Source organism: Scatophagus argus, chromosome 7 (genome assembly GCF_020382885.2).
Source record: "Scatophagus argus isolate fScaArg1 chromosome 7, fScaArg1.pri, whole genome shotgun sequence".
NCBI classification, from domain to species: Eukaryota; Metazoa; Chordata; class Actinopteri; family Scatophagidae; genus Scatophagus; species Scatophagus argus.
The window spans coordinates 6,797,566-6,817,264 of NC_058499.1; the positions used below are offsets into that span (position 1 = coordinate 6,797,566).

At 41.2% G+C, this 19,699-nt stretch overlaps 1 protein-coding gene and 1 long non-coding RNA gene across 4 annotated transcripts in view; one reads left to right on the forward strand and one right to left on the reverse strand.

Moving 5' to 3' along the window:
• Positions 1–19,569, reverse strand: part of shisal1b (shisa like 1b) — a 32,190-nt gene extending 12,621 nt beyond the window's left edge. The window contains exons 1-2 of one of the 3 annotated variants that reach the window (XM_046394183.1): positions 19,063–19,561; positions 2,085–2,301 (exon numbers count right to left, since the gene is read on the reverse strand). In XM_046394183.1, the coding sequence (XP_046250139.1) occupies positions 2,085–2,151 (67 nt within the window). In that variant the 5' untranslated portion in view covers positions 2,152–2,301; positions 19,063–19,561. Of the gene's footprint in view, positions 1–2,084; positions 2,302–19,020 lie in introns of all 3 variants that reach the window. The other 2 variants (XM_046394182.1, XM_046394181.1) reach the window with 2 other exon arrangements.
• Positions 1–19,699, forward strand: part of LOC124061877 — a 62,741-nt gene that overhangs the window by 19,443 nt on the left and 23,599 nt on the right. The window lies entirely within an intron of this gene.

Here is a 19,699-nt window from a genome sequence, read left to right on the forward strand (position 1 = left end):
TTACTGCAATTTCCTGTTACCGATTTGCAGATATGCTGAAACGGTTTTTGGTGCCAAAAGCTGAAATCGGACGAAAATAAAAGCCGTATCACTTTTGTGTGTCATTTGCCGATTCTGTAATAGATGAACCCCTTTGATTTTCTTTTTTTTTTGCTTGATCATCCTCTGTCTGAGCATCCACATTAAACAATGCCACTTCATGTGGAGTGCACCCCGATTCATTTTATTGTCTTGTGCATTTACTTTCATCACTGGAGCCTAAAGATATGGCGGTGTTGTCAGTATAAGTAAGTGCTGCTGTGATTTAGTTCAAGGTCCACTTATGCTGCGGGGTGATAGAAGTCTTTCAGTAATCTCAGGCAGGGACACATCAGCATTTGAAAGGAGAGATCTCTTTCAGGGTATAATGAGCTTGGTGTGGACAGCCATCTTCCCTTCGACAACCCTAATTTTAGCAGAAGAGACTCCCTCTTCAAAATGAAGGACAGAGTTGGATTAGATGTCAAGGGTGGTTTATATTACTGACAGAAAAATCAACATTTGACCTTTGTGTCTACTGAACAAGTTGGTGAATTAATGAACTGATTCTGAAACTTGTGTTATTTATATCCCATAAATCCTTGCATGTTAAAGGAGGGGTCAACAGTTGTAGGTGCATGAAGGCTATAAAGTCCTCTAACGAAGCAAGACTTGAAGGTTTGGAAAGAGAAGAGTTCAGCGGAAGTCTCTGGCTTCTCAAATGAACAACAGCTGGTTCTGGAAACCATGCAGTTGTAAACACTCCCACCTGCTTAATTTCATTAACACCTCTTGAAATTTAGGATACAGTTAACAGCTTGGCTCTTGCGTTACAGTATGTTTACAACCTGTGGTCTGAGAACCGCGAAGGCTTTCTCCCACTACCCTCATATGAACATCAGTCAGTGCTCACACATCATATTTATTTATGTATGGCCACAATCACACTCTCAGTTTGTTGAGACGTTGGCTTTGTTGTTCTTTGTTTTTCGTTCAGTGCTGTTCAGTTACAAGTAGGGCTGAGAACTAGAAAGACTACAGTATGCATCACTTATTGCATTATACTGTAATACTGTAAGCAAAGCACTGTATTGTTTCAGAGGCCTGTGTTCTATGTCTTTGTTCCGTCCTTGATCCACTAACACATAGCAAATGTGTTAGTGGAAGAGTCAAATGGTTGAAGATAGAGTTCAAAAGTACTATCTAGCAGTTGGGGGTTTAAACACAACACAAAATGAACTTTGCATGTAAGTGGTTTTGAGAATCATTACAGCATCACACAACATAATGCTGTGGTACTCAACTGTACTTGATATTTCCTTACAACCCTACTCTCATGTAGCTCATTCATGTAGAGTTAGAACATGAGTCAGCGGTGGTGGGAATCCAGACCCTGTCCCTGATGGATGTTGAATCCGTCTTTTTTGTGTATGTATTAAAGTTAACATCATTAACACACACACACTCTGCTGACTGTTATTGGTTTATTCCAAACTGGTACATGTTCTTGTTAGCTGATGCTCTATTCTTCTCTTACCCTATTTTGTCATTTTTAAACTTCAGTTGGCATCTTTTCCCTTGTGCATGATGTATATTCCATATCTCAAAGGCACGTGTTGGCTGGGTTCTTCTCTTTGTACCTTTTGGGTTATAATGGGCTCTCTTCACGGCTTTATGCTGCGTGGCCTCATTCAGAGAGTGCTCTAAGGTTCAGAGCTTTTCCTGCTTCACTTTTTATTCTGGCAATACTCCCCTTGATGTTAAGTGTCTCTGACATAACTTGGGTCCATCAGGTGTCAACTTCTATCCATGAAATTGTGCCTTTTGGGGTTGTTCTCTGTATTTAATTCATAGCACTACTGACTCACTCGGTAAAGGTCTGATATTTTGAGGAATCCAAATTGTAGAAACTGTTCCTAGCACAGCCTAAACTCTGGTTGCTAAACTCTTGAGTGTCTGGTCACTTCTGTTACTAAAAAAAATAAATAAATAAATAAAAATAAATAAATGAATGAATGAGCCAGACCGGCAGCCTCACTGATAAGCACACAGTAAGCTTTACGGACCTGCAGTGGACAACAAGAGGAAGATGACCGTCAGGACATTGAAGGACTGCCGGCTGGTGATAGTCATCTTCTTGTCCTCATGTGGGAAGAAGGGAGGGAGCAGGAGGGAGGGAGGGAGAGAGGGGAACTCTGTTTTAGCTGGATGTGGGCATCCTCTGCTTGCTGACAGCTCCTCTCACATGGCTGCTGCTGCTGTTGCTGCTGGGAGTCAGGACTCCTGATGGGATCAAGACAAGCAGAGAAAGAAAAGATTAAGATATTTGATTTGGATTTACAGACGTTCCACCCCACTGTGTGGACAGCTTGTCTTGCGGCGAGTGCCCATGATGATATCTGCAATCAGGCTAAGATGGCTTAGATGTGAATATTAATTGAAACTGGCACTCTGGCAATTACAGACTCATAAAATAAAGACTTAGTTACAGCCCTGTTTATGCACTAATTTTGCCTTTTGACTGCCCTCCCTTGTAAAGACACATAATGCTTTCTGATGCCTTATATCAGAAAAACACTGAAGCTAGAACGGATATGAATATATTTTTTGATGAAATTTTTTCACTGAAATGTAATTTATCACTTTGTCCCATTCAGAACTCAAATCTAAAAGCAAGAAGATATTTAATGATATAACTATGACTGTAAAGAAAAATGCCACAAGTGCACTAAAAGCACGGTGTTCATAAAGAAAGTGTTGTTTTTAGCAAATATTTAATGAATTACTCAGAACTTGCTCCTTCAGCACAATCAGCGTACAGAGTTTTGACTGCAGAACTGCTGAGGAGCAGTTTGCATGTAAATGATGCATCGTGGGAGTTTTTAAATGCTTCTTATTTCACCTGAGTATCACTGTACGGTTGCGTCATAGCCATCCGTCCACTGATTCGAACTAAGATTAATGGGGTGACGAAGCATTCTGCTTAGCCATTCTTTTTTCTTTTCTTAGGCAAATTGATTCCTATAATAGTAGCAGAGGAAGTACACAAACAGTCCCTGTCCTTGAATTAGTTAAAGATGATGTTATGGTAATTTATTACACACTCTGCCAATGAACCATTTGAACCAAAGGCATATTTTTTAAAAAAGTTAATGTGAGAAACACCTTGTAGTTGAATGTGACTCTTATCAGTATGGGCCACGTGTGATAAAGGAAACCAGCATGGGCTGAAAAGATGAATAATATTGTCTAAATGCAAGGCTGAAATGGAAGACATGAAAGCCATCTTTTTGCACAAGAGTTATACCAAAGCTGAATATGGTTTGGAAAATGCCCCTCAAAACCATAAAATCTGCACCTCCCGTATTTATGAATTCATGTTCGACTGAAGTATCAGAATCTGCCTTTGAAAATGACCTCAAAACCACAGAGGGCTTCAGCAGCAAGTTTGTGCAAAGAAAGTTTTCACCTCCCTGCAGAAGCAGCATGGAAAGTATTACAAAACCCAAGTCCTGAATTATTGAGAACCTGACAGCAGCTGACAGCAGGACAGAAACCACACACAAGGAGAAACAACAAGGGTGTATGGAAGGCCATCAATGTTCTTCTTTTTCTTGTGATGAAAAACAGTGTCATGGAGGATAACATCCAGTTTGATGTTGCCTCACTGCCGTCTTTTATTTGTGTTTTTGTTTTGTTGTTTGCAAGATGTTTTGGTCCTGTTTTGTTTCACGTGTACACATAATCAATGGGTAGAGGGCACGAATTAAGCAAAAAAAAAAAAAAAAAAAAGCGAGGGGGGGGGGGGCTAAAGCTGTATACATTTGCAGAAGAAATGTTCAAACCACAATGTGCAGCTTAAAGAATGAATATGAATAATGAATATTGAATACTTAGTAGGTTGAGATTGTTGGTTTGACGATATAAGTCATCCGAAGAGGACAATTTGTGCTTGAGCATATCACCATGGGAAATTTTCACTTTTTTTGATGTTTTCTAAAGCAAAAAAGTGGAAAAAATAATCTGTACATCAATTGATCATGAAAACAGCCATTAGTTGCAGCTGTATATGAAAGTACACTGGCAAAGAGTTGGTCAGTAGGGTAGGCTGTGAAGAATGTGCAGAAAGGCATAGCTGATGGCTTGTCAGTTTCAGAAAGTTGTGAAAGTTGTGTAATACATACGGCAAATTAGAGATTCTCACAGGTCAAAAATCTAAGATCCTATCCAAAATGCACTCATGGGAAACCTGACTAAACCCAACATGCATTGTGCATGCATATATTTTGAAAGATAACAGATCTTCAAGCGATCTGAAAGGTTCAAGAATAATTACTGGAGACCTTGGAATGCTTAGGATGTAGCAATAGATGTTATTTTTCCCAACAAGTCACACATCAGTGTCAGAAAACACATCAATTTAGGTCCTACACACTCAGACCCAAGTCCTGCAGCAATACAGTGAGATTTTCCATGACTGGATTAGATGGTTTCTTGGAACCGAGAGGACCTTTTTCAGATTTAACACCGTTAAAAGGACACATATTTGTTTTTACTCTGGACGAGACGCAGCCTCTAGTACTTATAAATAAGGTATGTAGCCACATGAATGTGAAGTCAAGCATTGCTGAAAAAATATGTGCCTGTTTAATTGAGCCTCAGACAAATGTTTCGGAGGAAACTGAAGTTGTCTAAACACTTTGGAGAATCCCAATCCCTGTCACTTACTGTTTTTGTTACTGTTAATCTACCTGCTCCGGCTCGTACTTGTTGCCATGTTTGGTTGCACTTGACCACACCAATATATAAAGCTGTTACTATGGACCGCATGGGCAGAATATGTACGTGGAACGCAGAAGGCTGTTTCTGCTCGAATCATTTAAAGCATTTTAGATCAGACAAGCTGTTCCCTTTTCAGAAAGCCAAGCAGCTGAAGTCCCAGGAGGCTTGTTAGAGTGGCATTTTATATGTTTTTTCCCCCCTATCTTTCTTCTGCTGGTGAGAGCTTCAGTGTGCTGCCAGATGACAACGTGTGCAGTACGACGAGGGATTCCCATCCTCTCAAGTCCCCCAACAAAGTGACTCGTCTTCCTTTCTGCTGCTGTGGTCTTTTACAACGGTTTTATATACATTATTCCTTCGTCTCAGTTTTTTCACATCGCGTCACATCATTGTCACATTACTCTCTGTGCTGTACAGGCAATAAAAGGACAAGGTTCACTTCATCACAGTGCTGGGATTGTTTGCAAGGAAGAAGTGAATGTGAAGGGTTTGTGTAATGAGCCTGATGGTAGTGAAGCAGAACATGTACTGTAAATACACAGACGTGCATGCACACAGGCACACACAGCATAGTACACAGTGAACAGCTCCCTGACACTGAAAATAGAACATCCCGCCCAGCAGAACAGGCATGCAACACAAATGGAGGGTCTAGCTACTTGCTGTTTATGTCTGAGATCAAACTAAAATATACATAAAGGCTGTGACAACCCGGTGTTGCCACTCTCAGAGTGAATGTAAAGGCTGCTATGGGAGGAAATATCTAAAAAATTAACAGACTCCTGGGGTAACCGAAAGCACACAGGAGCTTGTTTATTTGTCCGCATGTTACTCGCTGTTGGTGCTCGGGAGAAGAAGGAGATATTAAGTGACCAATTACTGCAGCAACCACTGTGAATGTAACACCACACTTTTCATCACAACGCAGCAGGAGACCCAAATCTGTCAGAGGTTTGATGGGGGAAAGTGAGGTGGAAGACTGTGGGCTATTTGGAGATTACACACAGCAATATGCTCAGCACTATCTCATGAACATTCTTGCCCAAGTCTTATTTTTGTTCAAACATTAACTTCAAAGTCTGTGACACGTTATTATGCTTTCTAAAAACCATTATTTATTTATTTTGGACTGCTGTGTCTTTTATCTGAGAAGCTTTCAAGTTTGTAAAGGCATGAACCCCGACATTACAATTCTCTCCCTCTCTCTACAGCTTAACTTTATTTTTAGGGTCTGTCATTCTCAGTATTCACATAACTTTACTTTCCCCTATGGATGAGAGTAGTTAGATATTTAAGCTCCCTGTGTGTCTCGTTATTAGGTTTGTGTTTTCCTCGGAACAGACAAATACACTCCCTGTTGCCACGGTGACCCTGAATCCAAGTTAATACATATTATCAATCACCCCAAAACATGCGAGTTTGTGAGCATGAGGAGTGAAGAACAGCTTAAAGATGAGACCCCCCTTCACATAGGGAATGAGCAAAGCAAAGCACCAGCAAAGTGACTGCATCTCATATCTGGGTCTGTTGATGGGCTCGCATCCAAATCGTGATCAGTATTCTGCAACAAGCCCTGTGCCGAACTCATGCTCCCTTTGACTGTCATCATAATAAATTGGGATTCATACACTTTTGATGACATTAGAGCTTCACTTAGAAGTCCTTCAGTGATCCATCAGGTTATGAGCCCATGATGGGAGAATTTGAGCTGTGATCTAATGATCGTCAACAGGACAGACGACTGAATTGTGTGCAGCACATTTGTCAGTGAGTAAAGAGTGGCAGTCTGAGGCGCTGGAGTGGACGTTGGCAGTGAATGTTGTGCAGCACGTGTATTACGGGTGTGGATATTGCAAGACCAAGCCCATGCTGAGACAGTCTTGAATGGATCCACTTCATACACATTGTTACCCATCGTAATTTTCTCACGAGTGTGTGATTGGTGCTGCACATGTGCAGAGATGAGAAAAAAAGTGAAAAGGCTCACTCCTCACTTCCATTATCAGCTCAGGAAAATATGATGTGTTTAATTCTATTCACCCACTTCCCAATCAAGCAAATATGTACCTAGATTTAGGTCAAGGTGGCATTTTTCTTGCCCTGGGCAAGCAGGCAATCCTTAGAAAATACATTATGGTGTTAAGGCCTGTATGATGCTGATATAATTTTGATTTGTTGTTTTTAATATTGACAGGTGAGAAGGAAATGCAATCCTATGAACATCACATTTTGTTTTATTATAACAAAACCTTGTGAGTCAAGCTGTACATTGCCCTTTTCAGTTCTTCCAAATGATATAAATAGTCAAGATGGTAGACTCACTGAAACCTCCTCAGTTAACGTAACAACACAAGAAATTTCAGTGAATCATTCTGGTAAAATTACACGACTACCCATATAAAGTCCTAAATATTGAGTATTATTTCTTTTTCTTTTATTTACTATAATAGAGAAGGCACAGCAAAGGCATCTTTCCATTAAAAACTGTTGAAGCACTGTCAGGGTAATAACTGCATATTCATTTGTGTTGTATTATTGAGAGCTGCAGAGCACAAACATAAATCTGTCTGATGAACTGAGGTTCTTCTCTGGTTTAGATGATCAGTCACCTGAATAAATTTTCCAGATCAAATATTCTAAATAAAGCCCAGAGGCAGCGATGTGTTTTGGTCTGGTGGCTTGACGTTACTTGGGAGACATTTACATCACATGAGCTACTGGGAAAGATGTAACGTGTAGTAATTAGCACCCACACTGTAGTGTGCAGGAAATGAATACAGTCGATCGTAAATAAAAAGCCAAGGGAGAATAACACAGCAGGGTTGCCATAGAGCTTGTTGTGGAGATTTTGGCCAATATGGAAACACAATGGACTCAGCTATTGTGCAGTGCAGCCACCTTGCTGCATGGGTGGTCTGTTCCTGTTTTTGACTTGGTAATGGTTTATTAGCCTAACACAAGCACAAGAAGGGAGAAAGGCTGTAATCAAAAGTACATCTGCAGCTGGCTTGCTGTGTTTCTACCTGCTGAGAGCTGTCGGGCTGATGGAAACCATTCTGCCTTCTTCATATCACTTTGTCTGCTAGCCTTAATTCATCAATTCATCATCACCAATTCACCAATAACAAGGGCAAATTGGAAAGTAATAGAAGTATTTGTCTTTTTACATTGATAGCTTAGTTTAGGTGGTAGAAATGGCAGCACAACATCACATTGTGAAAGACAATCCACTGTAGTAAGACTTTTAGCTGGTATTTCTGCACAGGGTGATATTAGCATCCATCTGGAATTAAACCTGAGCTAGCAGTTGTTCCTGACAGGTCTGAGCACTTCTCAGTTCACCTCACTGCACTGCTGCAGCCTCATTTAAACTTGAACAAACCACTAATGTCAAAACTGGGAAAAGGTATATGATACAAGGCGTACTATGCAGCATTTGTTGCATACCAGTAAGCAATTCTGGGGAAAGATTTTTGGTTGTTGTCTCATTCCCAGCTCGTTGCATACCCACCAAACCAGAACATCTGCAGTCAATTACCTGGAAAAATTAAGACTTGACAATCAACTATCTTTCTCTAGAGTTGTTAATGGCCAGAAATGTCCAGAACACAGTAGTGAGACAAAAAGAATATACAGGCAGTGGGTAATCAATACATTGTTTTCAGGAAAATCTTACATATTATACCTTTTAACGTTTCACATTCTATATATAGAAACTGAAAAGTGTCGTCAAAAAATGCCAAAACTCTGCAGAGATTGGCATCATCCAGCAGCTGACAGGAGAAAGTCTATTCTTGACCAAATGAGGATTTAACAGGGCAATTCTTCCTTCTGTAATTTTTGCTTGGCAGTAAATATATGCATGCAGCAAGGGAGAGACAGCTAATGAGACAGCTACTGCAGTCTAATAAGTTGAATTCATTATACAATCAAGGTCTCAAAGTCAGCTGGGGGATGAACATTTTTGGAGCCTCATCTAATATAGTGCTGATCTACAAAGATGTGTTTACATGTGATGCAGCAAGAATGAATCCAGCTCTTCGTGGTGCTAGAAGAAATTATATACCTAAGGTTACTAATAAAACCTTCATCAGACAACAGGAAAAGCAGCTGGAGTGCACAGCTTCTGTCTCTTTTGACTAACATAGAAAGTATTAGTTGATAAAGTGATCAGATGACAGGAAATTAATCAACAGCAGTTCGGATGACTGATTATTCATTTGCTTATCAGCCAAAAAATGCCAAAAGTTCTCTGGTTTCAGATTCTCAGACGAAGAGGAAGAAGATTTACTCATTTTTTGTTTAGTATGACTGTAAACTGAACATCTTAAGTTGACAAACCAATCTCACCTAAAGGTCCACTTAGTAGCTGTTCTGGAGCTTTGGGTTGTATCACATGATTCTTCTCACCAGTCGTCACGGGACTGCAGATGAGTGGTTGCCAACTTGCCTAAGATTTAGTGGCTGCTCTGGATATGTTTTTGAATATCTTGCTATTAGACTGCTTGTCAGGCAGCCTAAGGAATCTGAAGATGTCACTTTGGGTTTTAGAAAAGTGCAATTATCACAGTTTTCTGACATTGTATAGACTGAACAATCCATCAGTTAATCCGAAAAGTAGCTGACAGATTAATTGATAATGAAAATAAGCTTTAGCTGCATCCCCACTTTTGATTTGAGTATGCAGTCCCCGAGCAGAGTCACTACTGTTCAGGGTTTCGCTTTGATCAAGTGACTGGGAGGATTGGGTGTTGTTGAGTTGGACTGCTAAATGTCACATATACTACATTAGCTTTCACAGTTAAGTCACTCAAGGCCACATAAACCCTTCCAGGAACTGTTCCACAGCAGTTCCCAACACTCGCAGTTCCATCAAGGTCTAAGCTTCCTGCAGGCTACACAGAGGCCTCATCTGTCAACACATCAAGATTTGGCACTCACATTCAGTTTTCTTTGGTAGTGGGACTGTGACTCACAGAATAACTGGACTTGTTTTGGCTCCAGGGTTTGGGGACATATCCCGTGGACTATTTGGTGTCTGTGATGCAGACAGACATGACAGTATCTCCCAGACACAAGCCAGCATTGTTTGTTTGGATTTGCTTTAACACCCCACTTTGGGCTCAGTTGGTTTCTCTTGGAAATGTTCCCCATCATCATCCGCCTGACCCTGGATTTAAAATAGCTGCTACGTACAGACAAATAGCCTCGTGGGAATTTCAAAAATGAAGAAAGAGAAAATCATGACATGGGACAGTAATGCATGACAAAACTGCAACGAAAACACAGCAGCTTGATAAGCTTTGTTGTCTCCCCAATGGCATGCATTAATATTCTCGGTTTACACAGACCACCATGTTTGTGAGGCAACACTACACCAAGACTTGGCTCTTAAATTATAACATTCTGTGTGATCCAACAGTTATCTCACTGTATTTAAGTCTAATAAACCAACAATAAACAAGCCTGAAATGGTAAAAACACCAATCTGAGTTATAGTTGGTGTTTGATTTTGGTGTACGGCTACGCTCTTTGCCCTGCATGGAAACTTACTAAAACAAATCCTTCTCCTTGTGACTCTAAAATTAATTAATAAAATTTTTACAAAGCTCTTAAATTGTTTCATATTGGCAAGTGATTGCTGAAGAAATAATGAACATTTTTGAATTAATAAATGACACATTTTAGCTGGGCAAAAACCCTGGATAAACTTTTGGCTTTGGACAAATAGATCTTTAAAATACTTGTCTGCTAGCATGAAAGCCTTCACAAACTAATGGCTGCAAGCAGACCCTCCAACAAAGGACTACTGGACTGGAGTTATACATAAAACAAGCTGTATAGAGAAACTGAAATTTAACTAAAGGCTACAGTCTGATCATACTGTATGCAAAATATTGGGAAAATGATGTACGTGTAAGATGTAACCTTTAACATGTGTATTTGGAAGATGTTGTTCCTTTATTGCCTCAAAAAGTCAGCAGAATTGAAGTTGGAAAAAAATCCTACTCCACGCTGACCTTTAAGAGTCTGTCAGATCCAAAAGTAGCACAGTGAACACAGCGAAGGGTGTGAGTCTACCCTCAGATAACCTTCCTGAACAATACTCTGTTAGGAGGTTTAACACTATCCCAAACCTTGTGTAGCTTAGCCTAGAAATAGCCATGAGAGATACACTGCAGGGACCTGGAGAGCTCTCGCACACCTTGAGGACTCTGAGGTCACCGAGGGTAGCGGGCACAAGACTACCTCACACTGTGCTGCCAGGAATACCTCAGATGAGAACGGATAATACTCCGCACTGCTCCACATCCAAACGCTAATGGTGTTTTGGCAGCCTGTTTATATGGCCCGTTAGAAAAACCTTAAAATGCACCTTAATGTTCCAGCCATCATTACTGGAAGTGTTGGTTGACTGGCCGTCGCGGTGGGATTGCACCTCATTAATGAGACTGTCCCAGTTTTGACCCAAGGAGAGTGAACTCACCTCGTTTTGCATAAGTTTGGCGGCTCTTCTGTGAATAATAACTTCCTATGATGTCCTGAAATGCTCCCTGAATGGCACTGAGTTCAACTCTGAGCTCTAATGTTATAAATGCTCTGAAGTCTCTACTAAAAATGTTTCCATTGAGCTGAATCCTGTCACTGAATGTTTTTTTTTTAAATATCAAAGCACAGAGTTACCTGCTGTTATTCACTGATAATATGCAGACATGATTATTGTGCCTCAATTTCAATTATTAGCCATTATTGTAGGGAAGGATTATAGTGAGCCATTATATTACATGGTGAATCAAAAATTACAGTCATTTGAGCCCATAATGACTCATGGATTGTAGTGAGTCTTGATATAACACATTATTTCTCACAGCAGTGAACGCATATAGATTTGGTGCTATAATATAGATGTCCCCCTACGCACACGCACACACATACACACACACACGCACACAGCATAGCAGAGTTTGCACACCCTGTGATGTGAATTATGTGATGCGGCAGCTGACTTAAGAAACAAAAGCCCAGTCTCCCACAGACATGCAGCTTTTTATCCACATTTTCCAGCCTCGTAACAACAACACTTTGTATTTTTTTTTTTTAATGACGAGGTCCACCACCAGTGAAAAGACTTTCAGCGAGGACAACGAATCAAACAGATTGGCCCATGACTACTACTGGTAGTATTGTTTGAGCTTTTGATGGAAGAAAAGATAAAAAGATGGAGGTTATGCATTAAGGTTGTGGTTTGTAAATTGTAAATTCAAATCCTACAGCACATGATGAGAATATGCCTAAAATAACAAAGGTCAGTGTGACAAAGTAATCTGGACTTAAATGTCTATTTTACCGGTTTTTTGAGCTTTCAGTTACATCTCACAGTTTGAGCTGACTCACATGTTGAAACTGAGCTTCCATTGTTAAAGTCGGTATAATGGATATAACCAGACCTTTATAATGAGTTTCAGTTCGTGGTTTAGCTGTCCAATCTGCATGTTTTGGTTCACGCTCACCACTAACTATAACGTTGTCTTGCTTTTCAGTCAAAAAAGTTTTTCGAATATCAACTGTACGCTATCTGCTCAGCACCAAACGGCAAAACAGACAGTTAGCAAGTGAACAGAGTGGAGCATTCAGCTGCCAAAGAGCCAGATATTTCCCTCAGGATTAAACCAAAAACAGAGCTAAAAAGAGTGAATGTTGAGTTCTTTGCTTGTTTTTTTGCAATGTATATACAGTTCCTAGAGATAAAAATCCCTTCTCAGAAAGCAGTTTTCATTGATGATCCATTTAGACAAACTGCCAAGCACACCAATCCGATGACACAATGTCTGAATGTGACACAACATAAAGATCTTTTATATCTATTAAGCAAGCATCTTAAATGCTGATTTGGTGGTCGCGTGCCCAGCTCTTCCTTCAGCCCCCTCGCTTGCCACCCCTTGTTGACACTGTAGATGCATTTAAGCTGCTACCTCGACATGCTCCTTTTATCTGGTGATAAAAGCTTTTGTGCCACATTGCAAGGCTGAGCCAAAGTGACAGAGGCTATCTGCTGCACCTCCGGCTCCGTGATCAACAGCCACAGTCTGACATCGGCGTTTAACCCTTCGTCCACTCCCCGTACACCTCTGCTGTCGCTCACATCCGCTCTCTCCCTACAACAACTCAGTGCGGGAGGTCCACTCAGACGTATGGCTTTATATGGAGGCTGCTGAGAGCAGAAGCTCTCAGTAAGTTTAATCTGCTTTGGATTTGGAGGCATAAAGCTTGTCTAGACATTCTGCTGATCCTGCTTTTATTTCTTTGCCTGTGTTTTGGGGTTTTTTACTAAAAACAATTTGTCTCTATGTCTCTACATACAGTGCTGTACTGTGCACACATTATACTTGTGAGCTGAAGCACCTGTTACCTTCCAATGAGACTCTAATTATACCACCAGTTAAATCTGTAAATGCGCGTTTTGCTTCTGAAACAACTTATGTTGTGACAAAAACAACTTGTTGCATTTTCTTCAGTCACTGCAAGTTATGTAAAGGTAAAAAAAATATAAAGAAATATACTTTGTATGTACACAAACAAAGCTCCAGTGGTAGAATGAAGACAGTTTTGAGGTACTTGTATTTCATGAGAATTTCCATTTTGTTCACACTTTATAGATCTACTCCACTATGATTCAGAAGAAAATATTGTACTTTTGCCAGACAGTGCTGCTTTAGCTCAGGCTCCAATATCTTTGGAAATCTAGTGAGCCATCATTTGGGGAAATCCAAAACAGAAAATAAAAATCAAACCATTTTTTAATTGCTAATTTGTTTTTGACAATGAGAAGGAGAAACAGCTTGTATTTCAATTTTAATTTTTGTATTTTGTACAGAGAGGTGACAGTGGTCACATATTCACACATAATTCTGGTCTATGAGGAACGAGTTAACTGGAGGTTAAGCACAAATCGAAGAGGAGGCCACGGGGAATAGCTGCACTGGTCACAGGTCAGACGCTGGTATAGCTAATAATGAAAATAGAGTGGGGTCAGTCAGGAAAAGAGTGGGGTCATGCATAAAGATTTAAATGTCAATATGTCAATATTATGGTTATGCTCTGTGTGTTTTCTCTTTTTCAAAAGTCACCCTCAAGAAAAGCTCCTGACCTTCCACCTGAAATTAAGATTTTTGAAAACTGCTACTGAACTGATTCTATCAAAAGGGTACAATATACGGATAGAGCTTCCCACATTATCAACACAGGGGAATGAACAATAAGCACTGATACTAATTTACATAATGGGTCCTTTCTGATAAATATTTGCCCAACCTCTGATTTCCCCCAAGAATTCATGTTTTTTTCCCCTCTCATGAATGATCATTCATGCGTGTTTTAACTGTTTCAGCTGCGTCAATACTACAAGAGCCTCGAAGGAGTCTGAATCGATGTAATTTTTCTTCCCGTTTTGTGTTGACCAGACACGCACACACAAAGCAAACAGTGCATTAATATTCAGAACAGCCACTGGGTGAACCTGTGTCTGAATTTCCACAGCTTGTTCGTTATTTGATTATTCCCTCAGCCTCACATTTCAGTGGCTGCACACAGGGAGGAAATGCCTTCCTGATGCCAATAAAACCCCCTCATTGCCAACTTGGAAGAAAAAAAATAAGAAATCCACAGCAACAAAGCTCAAAGCAATGTACACATACATAAATGCACCCAAACATTTTGACATTTAGATCTAATGAAAACGTTTAATGGGCTGTTATATCACCTGCAAACAAGCTGAGAGTAAGACGTGCTGCCGTGTTTGTGTTTTGACCCGTGTGGTTGTTGAGAACAGAAGCGTTAATAGCACGCCCATAGGGCTCAGGATGCATAGCGTTACCACATGGATCAGGCTAGTGATATTAACATTGACAGCATAATGGGACATAGTGCTAGCTGGCTTTCTGCCTCTGGCATCTAATGGTTACAGCATTGAAGTACATGGGGGCCACATGGAGGGAGAGTGAGCGCTTACAGCTCATGAATAGAGACAATGCGCGTGTGTGTGTGTGCGAGATTCACTCTCCATGCCTCAGCTAGATTATCATCTGTTCGGTGGAATCTGATATGGAGGGGAAGCCGGCATCAAAGGCTATCATCAACGCTTCATCAAGGAACCTGCTTCTGTCAGCCTCGCTCAGTCACACACACACACACACACACAAACAAAACTATGGACACTGGCACACACGCCTACAATATATTTTCAGTCACACAGCTGCAAACACATGCTCAAGCAAACTGTGCACACTATTGCTCTCCATCTAACTCTGCCCCTTTCTAACAAGCACGCAAACACATGTGGGGATCAATGCCAATTCATGTACACACATAAAAACACACACACACACACTCCACACCCACACAGACAGAGAGCCATGCCCAGGGCAAGGGAACTCGGTGTGAACCCACAGGAGAGAGATGTCACGATGACAGACAGACCAAATGAAAATGAATGCAGAGTTTTCTGCACCGTAGATCAGAAAACAAGACACTTCTGCGCACACTGAGTGACTGACTACATGCTGCTGTTTATTTGGGGTTGGAGAATGTAATTATTTGGCTGCCATTGCTGCTGTTGGTGTTATTAATGAGTTATACTCTCAGCTGGAAACTGTTCAATATTATTAGTTTTGGGTTTTTTGTGGAGGGTGAATGTGGGATGAGCACTCAGAAAGTCAGATAAAAGCCTTTGTTCTGTTCAGATGAGCAAACAGAGAAGAGGTATCTGCATGAGGTGCTGCACTTTCAGCTTTTGAGCTGATTTTTGAGTTGGGTTGGATCTTTATTTTAAATCACAAGATCATGCAGCACAGGGCTTACGGGGGCTTCAGGGACTTTCAGGCTGGCAGTTTATTCTGAATCTTGGAGCTATTCAAGTACAGATTTTGTACAATGAACACTTTTTCTGAACTGAAGTCCAAACCTGATCGAGTCCACCTGTACTACGTGGTCTGAGGTTGGTTCAGATTAAACTGTAGTTTGGATGGCCTAAAGTCACAACACAATCCAGAAAATGAATATGTTCATATCACAGTGCCGTTAATAGTCTCATGCTTACATTAGCAGAGGAACAGACACAGACAAAATGCCCCACAGACGAATGTTTTAACATTAATTTTCAACCAAATGCCATATGATAATTAGTGCTGCAAGTTAATTAATCAATTAGTTAAAAATGAATGTGCAATTGTAGTAACTGATTAATTGGCATTTATCAAGCAAAAAAGCTTCCAGCTTCTAAAATAATCGGGTTTGTTGGTTTTCCTTTTTTGATATGATGGTTCACTTAACAGCTTCAGGTTTGCAACTACTAACTGGAGTCAACTAGCAAAAACTGACCTTCCAGGCTACATTTTTAAAACATTTTTGGACTAAACAATGAATTGATTAGGCAGCAGGTTCATTAGAAATAAAGATTATCATTGCATTTTTCATAAAAAGTGCTTGCTCATGTTGGCTGTGTTCCCTTCAGCTGGGTTTACGTGGCTTCCTCCACCTGTCGATTGTTCTCCATTTTACCCGTGAAGGCCAAACACGTGCCAAAAAAGTGTCACAAACCACAGCAGGAAGAGATTAAAGCAAACTAACTTAACTTATAGGCTTTCTTTGCACTTATTAATTTTCTGAATATTAATAAGTGCAATTTCAGAATAAGTGTATCTGTTTTAGAGTTCAGCAGGTGGCAGGCAAAAATAAGATGTTTACATAAGAGTTGTTGTGGTGCTGTACATAAGTGATAAAGAGCTGGTAAATGGGATTCCTGTCGTTTATGTTCGATGTATAGTTAGTGTACGACCCAGTCTTTTAAATTAGAGACATTCGGTAATTCTGTAGTTACTTAGTTGACAAATTTCCCAGTAAAATTATCTTCAGTTTCTGTGAGATAAAGTGGGGACATGCTTCAGTCTCACCACGAAACAGGTGGTGCTTCCCCCCAAATAACCTACTCCGTCTACGGTCTGATATGTCTAGATACACAGCTGGATTAGGTGTGCGGTAATGATAGTTAAACAGAAAATATTGGCTGAGAGTTTTCTTGCCTCGTCTGGCCCGTGATAAGAACCACCATCCGTGGGATGATGATAACCACACGGTTGTATCAATTTCAGCCCTGCACCTCTGACTTTTATGTATAAGATTCAGGCACCAAAAACTCTCCCTCTGCCAAAAGATTGTCTGCATCTGCTGCCGCCAGCTACTCTGCAGTTTTGACACCAGTTTGATCATCTGTTCTGAATTTAAAATGCTCCTCGCTCAAAATGTTCACCTTGAGGGCTTCTGCCAAGTCACCGGTCACGACGCCTCTGCCTGCTCCGCCTCCCCTGGTGGGAGTGTGAGTGTGTGTCTGCTGTATGCGTATGCCTGGGGTGAATGTGATGGTGTGTATTGTACATGCAAGTTAATGTGTGCACCAGGCAGATATCAAAATCCTTCTCGATGTCAGTGACTCCTCGTAGTAGGGAAAGTCAACGAGCCACTGATGGACTCACCATAACTATCCCTGTGAGGCAGTACTATGGCTGTGTGTGTGTGTGTGTGTGTGTGTGTGTCTGAGACAAGGTGACACAGGAAACAGCCCTCTACTGATGACTGATGGCCAGACCCAACTGTCACGACCTCACTTATGTTCGGTCGAGGTGATCGCATGATGAAAACAATCCAGACTACACGCAAAGTGAGGACGGTCGTTCACTGCACTCATCTGCTGCTGAATGACGCTTTTTAAGAGCAGACTGTATAAACACATTCTGTTGAGTGCAGACCAACACTTTGCTGTCACTACAATGAATGGACAGTAAGGCTTAGGCTTATGCAATATCTCTCCTTTTGTGTCAAAACACACACAGTTCAGAGTGATTGCCCTATATGCCTCCATCTGTGTTTACACTGAGAACAATACTCCCCTTCTTTTTCTTTAATGTGTTTCGACTGCCACACACATCCTACAGGGAATATTTTGAAAACTTGATCAGCCTGCGTCAGAGCCCTTTGTTACCAGGAGCCAGAGGCCAACTCCGGGAACACTTATCCACCCTGAAAAATTGCTGTGAGAAGGCTTAGTGACAAATGGAGAGAGCATTATAGTTCTTTATTGGTTTCAGGACAAATTTTCCAATCACTTCCTGTGAATAAATAAAGCCTGAACAAAGACAGGAGTCCTCAGGGAGCTCATTTATTGAGCAAATAACACCACCGCCCGTCCACTCATTACAGAAACCGCACAATGGTTCAGCCAGGTATCACAATATTTCAAAGAGGGGCATAATGTTTTTTATTAATTCCACGTATTGTGAGCTGCCATGACAAGTGAATTTCCCCGCTGTGGAATCAATAAAGTTCATCTGCCTATCTGGCTGACTAGTTTAAAGTGTGAAAAACGTCTTCCACTTGTAGCAGTTAAATGTGAGGACTCACCTCAGAGACCCGCTGCCTCCGACATGCATGCATGAACGCACATACAGTACACAAACTCACTTTCTATGCACATGTTCACTGTTGGACAAAATAATAAAAGCTCACAACTGCTGCCCGAGGGCCAGTTTTCACAGACACATGGGAGAGAGGAGGGTTTTTTCACAGAGGAGCAGGCTTTTGTCAGTGAACAAAGGGAATCTCCTTCCTCCCCTGCTCCGCTCTCCCCTAAATCCTATCATGTGCCACCATTCGTCTCCCAAGCGCCTGTTTCCAAGTTACCGGCAGCGTCGGCTGCCAATCTCACTTAATTGCCTCCTCTGTAAAGTGACGGCTGAGGAGCGCCAACGAGAGCGAGCTGTCCTCGCCTTTTCCTGCAGCTCACTTGCTGCTTCCTCACCAGAGGAGAGACTCCACCTGAGAACTAAACTGTACACCTTTGGGAAATTACATAGTTGTGTTGGCCCAGAGAGAAACTTCAGTAACCGACCTGAAACATTTATGGATATTTTTTTTTTACTGCACAAAAAAGAAATATCCTTAAAATGTAACAAGGGGACTTTTAATTTCGAGAGAGAAACTGTTCTGATTTATAAAACTGCTCTTTGAGGACATTTAAACCTTAATAGACACTAAGGGATGGGAAGCACATGAACATAAGATGCTCTGAATAGGAAATGTCGTGTCAGAGATAAGAAAGTAAAGAACAGAGGGCAAAACAGTAACAGCAGGCTGTGTTTGTTTTAACGATAAGCAGCTTTGCTCACTAACCTTGCTCGAGCATGTAGAAAAAGAAAAGCCCTTTTCGCTCACCCCGGTTGCAGAATTTACCACCCTGTTGCTCCTTGTTTCTTCTTCCTTTGTTGCGTCTTCCTCACAAATAGATCCTCCTCATCCTCGGGACCGGGGCTGGAATTAACAGCTCATGAGGGAAGCCAGGCGGAAGCGAAAGAAAACACACCAGAGAAGAAAAGAAACACACTCTTCTCGCCCCCAAGTCCTCCTTGGCAGTGTTTCCCCATCCGTCAGAGCACAGCAACTGAGAGAGAGTGTGTGTGTGTGTGTGTGTGAGAAAGAGGGAGAGAGAGAGATGAAACGATACTGAGTAAGTGGGCGAGGGAGAGAGAGAAAGTGAGAGAGGGAGGGAGGGAGAGAGAGAGAGAGCGCTTGTCTGTATGCACTGGAGGGTGATCCTCTGTACTGTATGAGCTTCTGTTTATCTCGCTGTCTGTCTCCTCTGAATGCATTCCTTCCTGACAGAAGCCACAAGGTCAGTTGCTTTTACAGTAACGAGACTTGGTTTCCTCTTGAGGGAAAACACTTCCTGTTAGTTCTCTGCTCAGCTTCCTTTGCGGGGGGAAATCGCTCTGCGTTTTATACTTTTGAAAATTCTCTCTCCCTCTCCCTCTCTCTCCTGCCGTCTCTCTCTCTATTACAAATGCAATTTCGC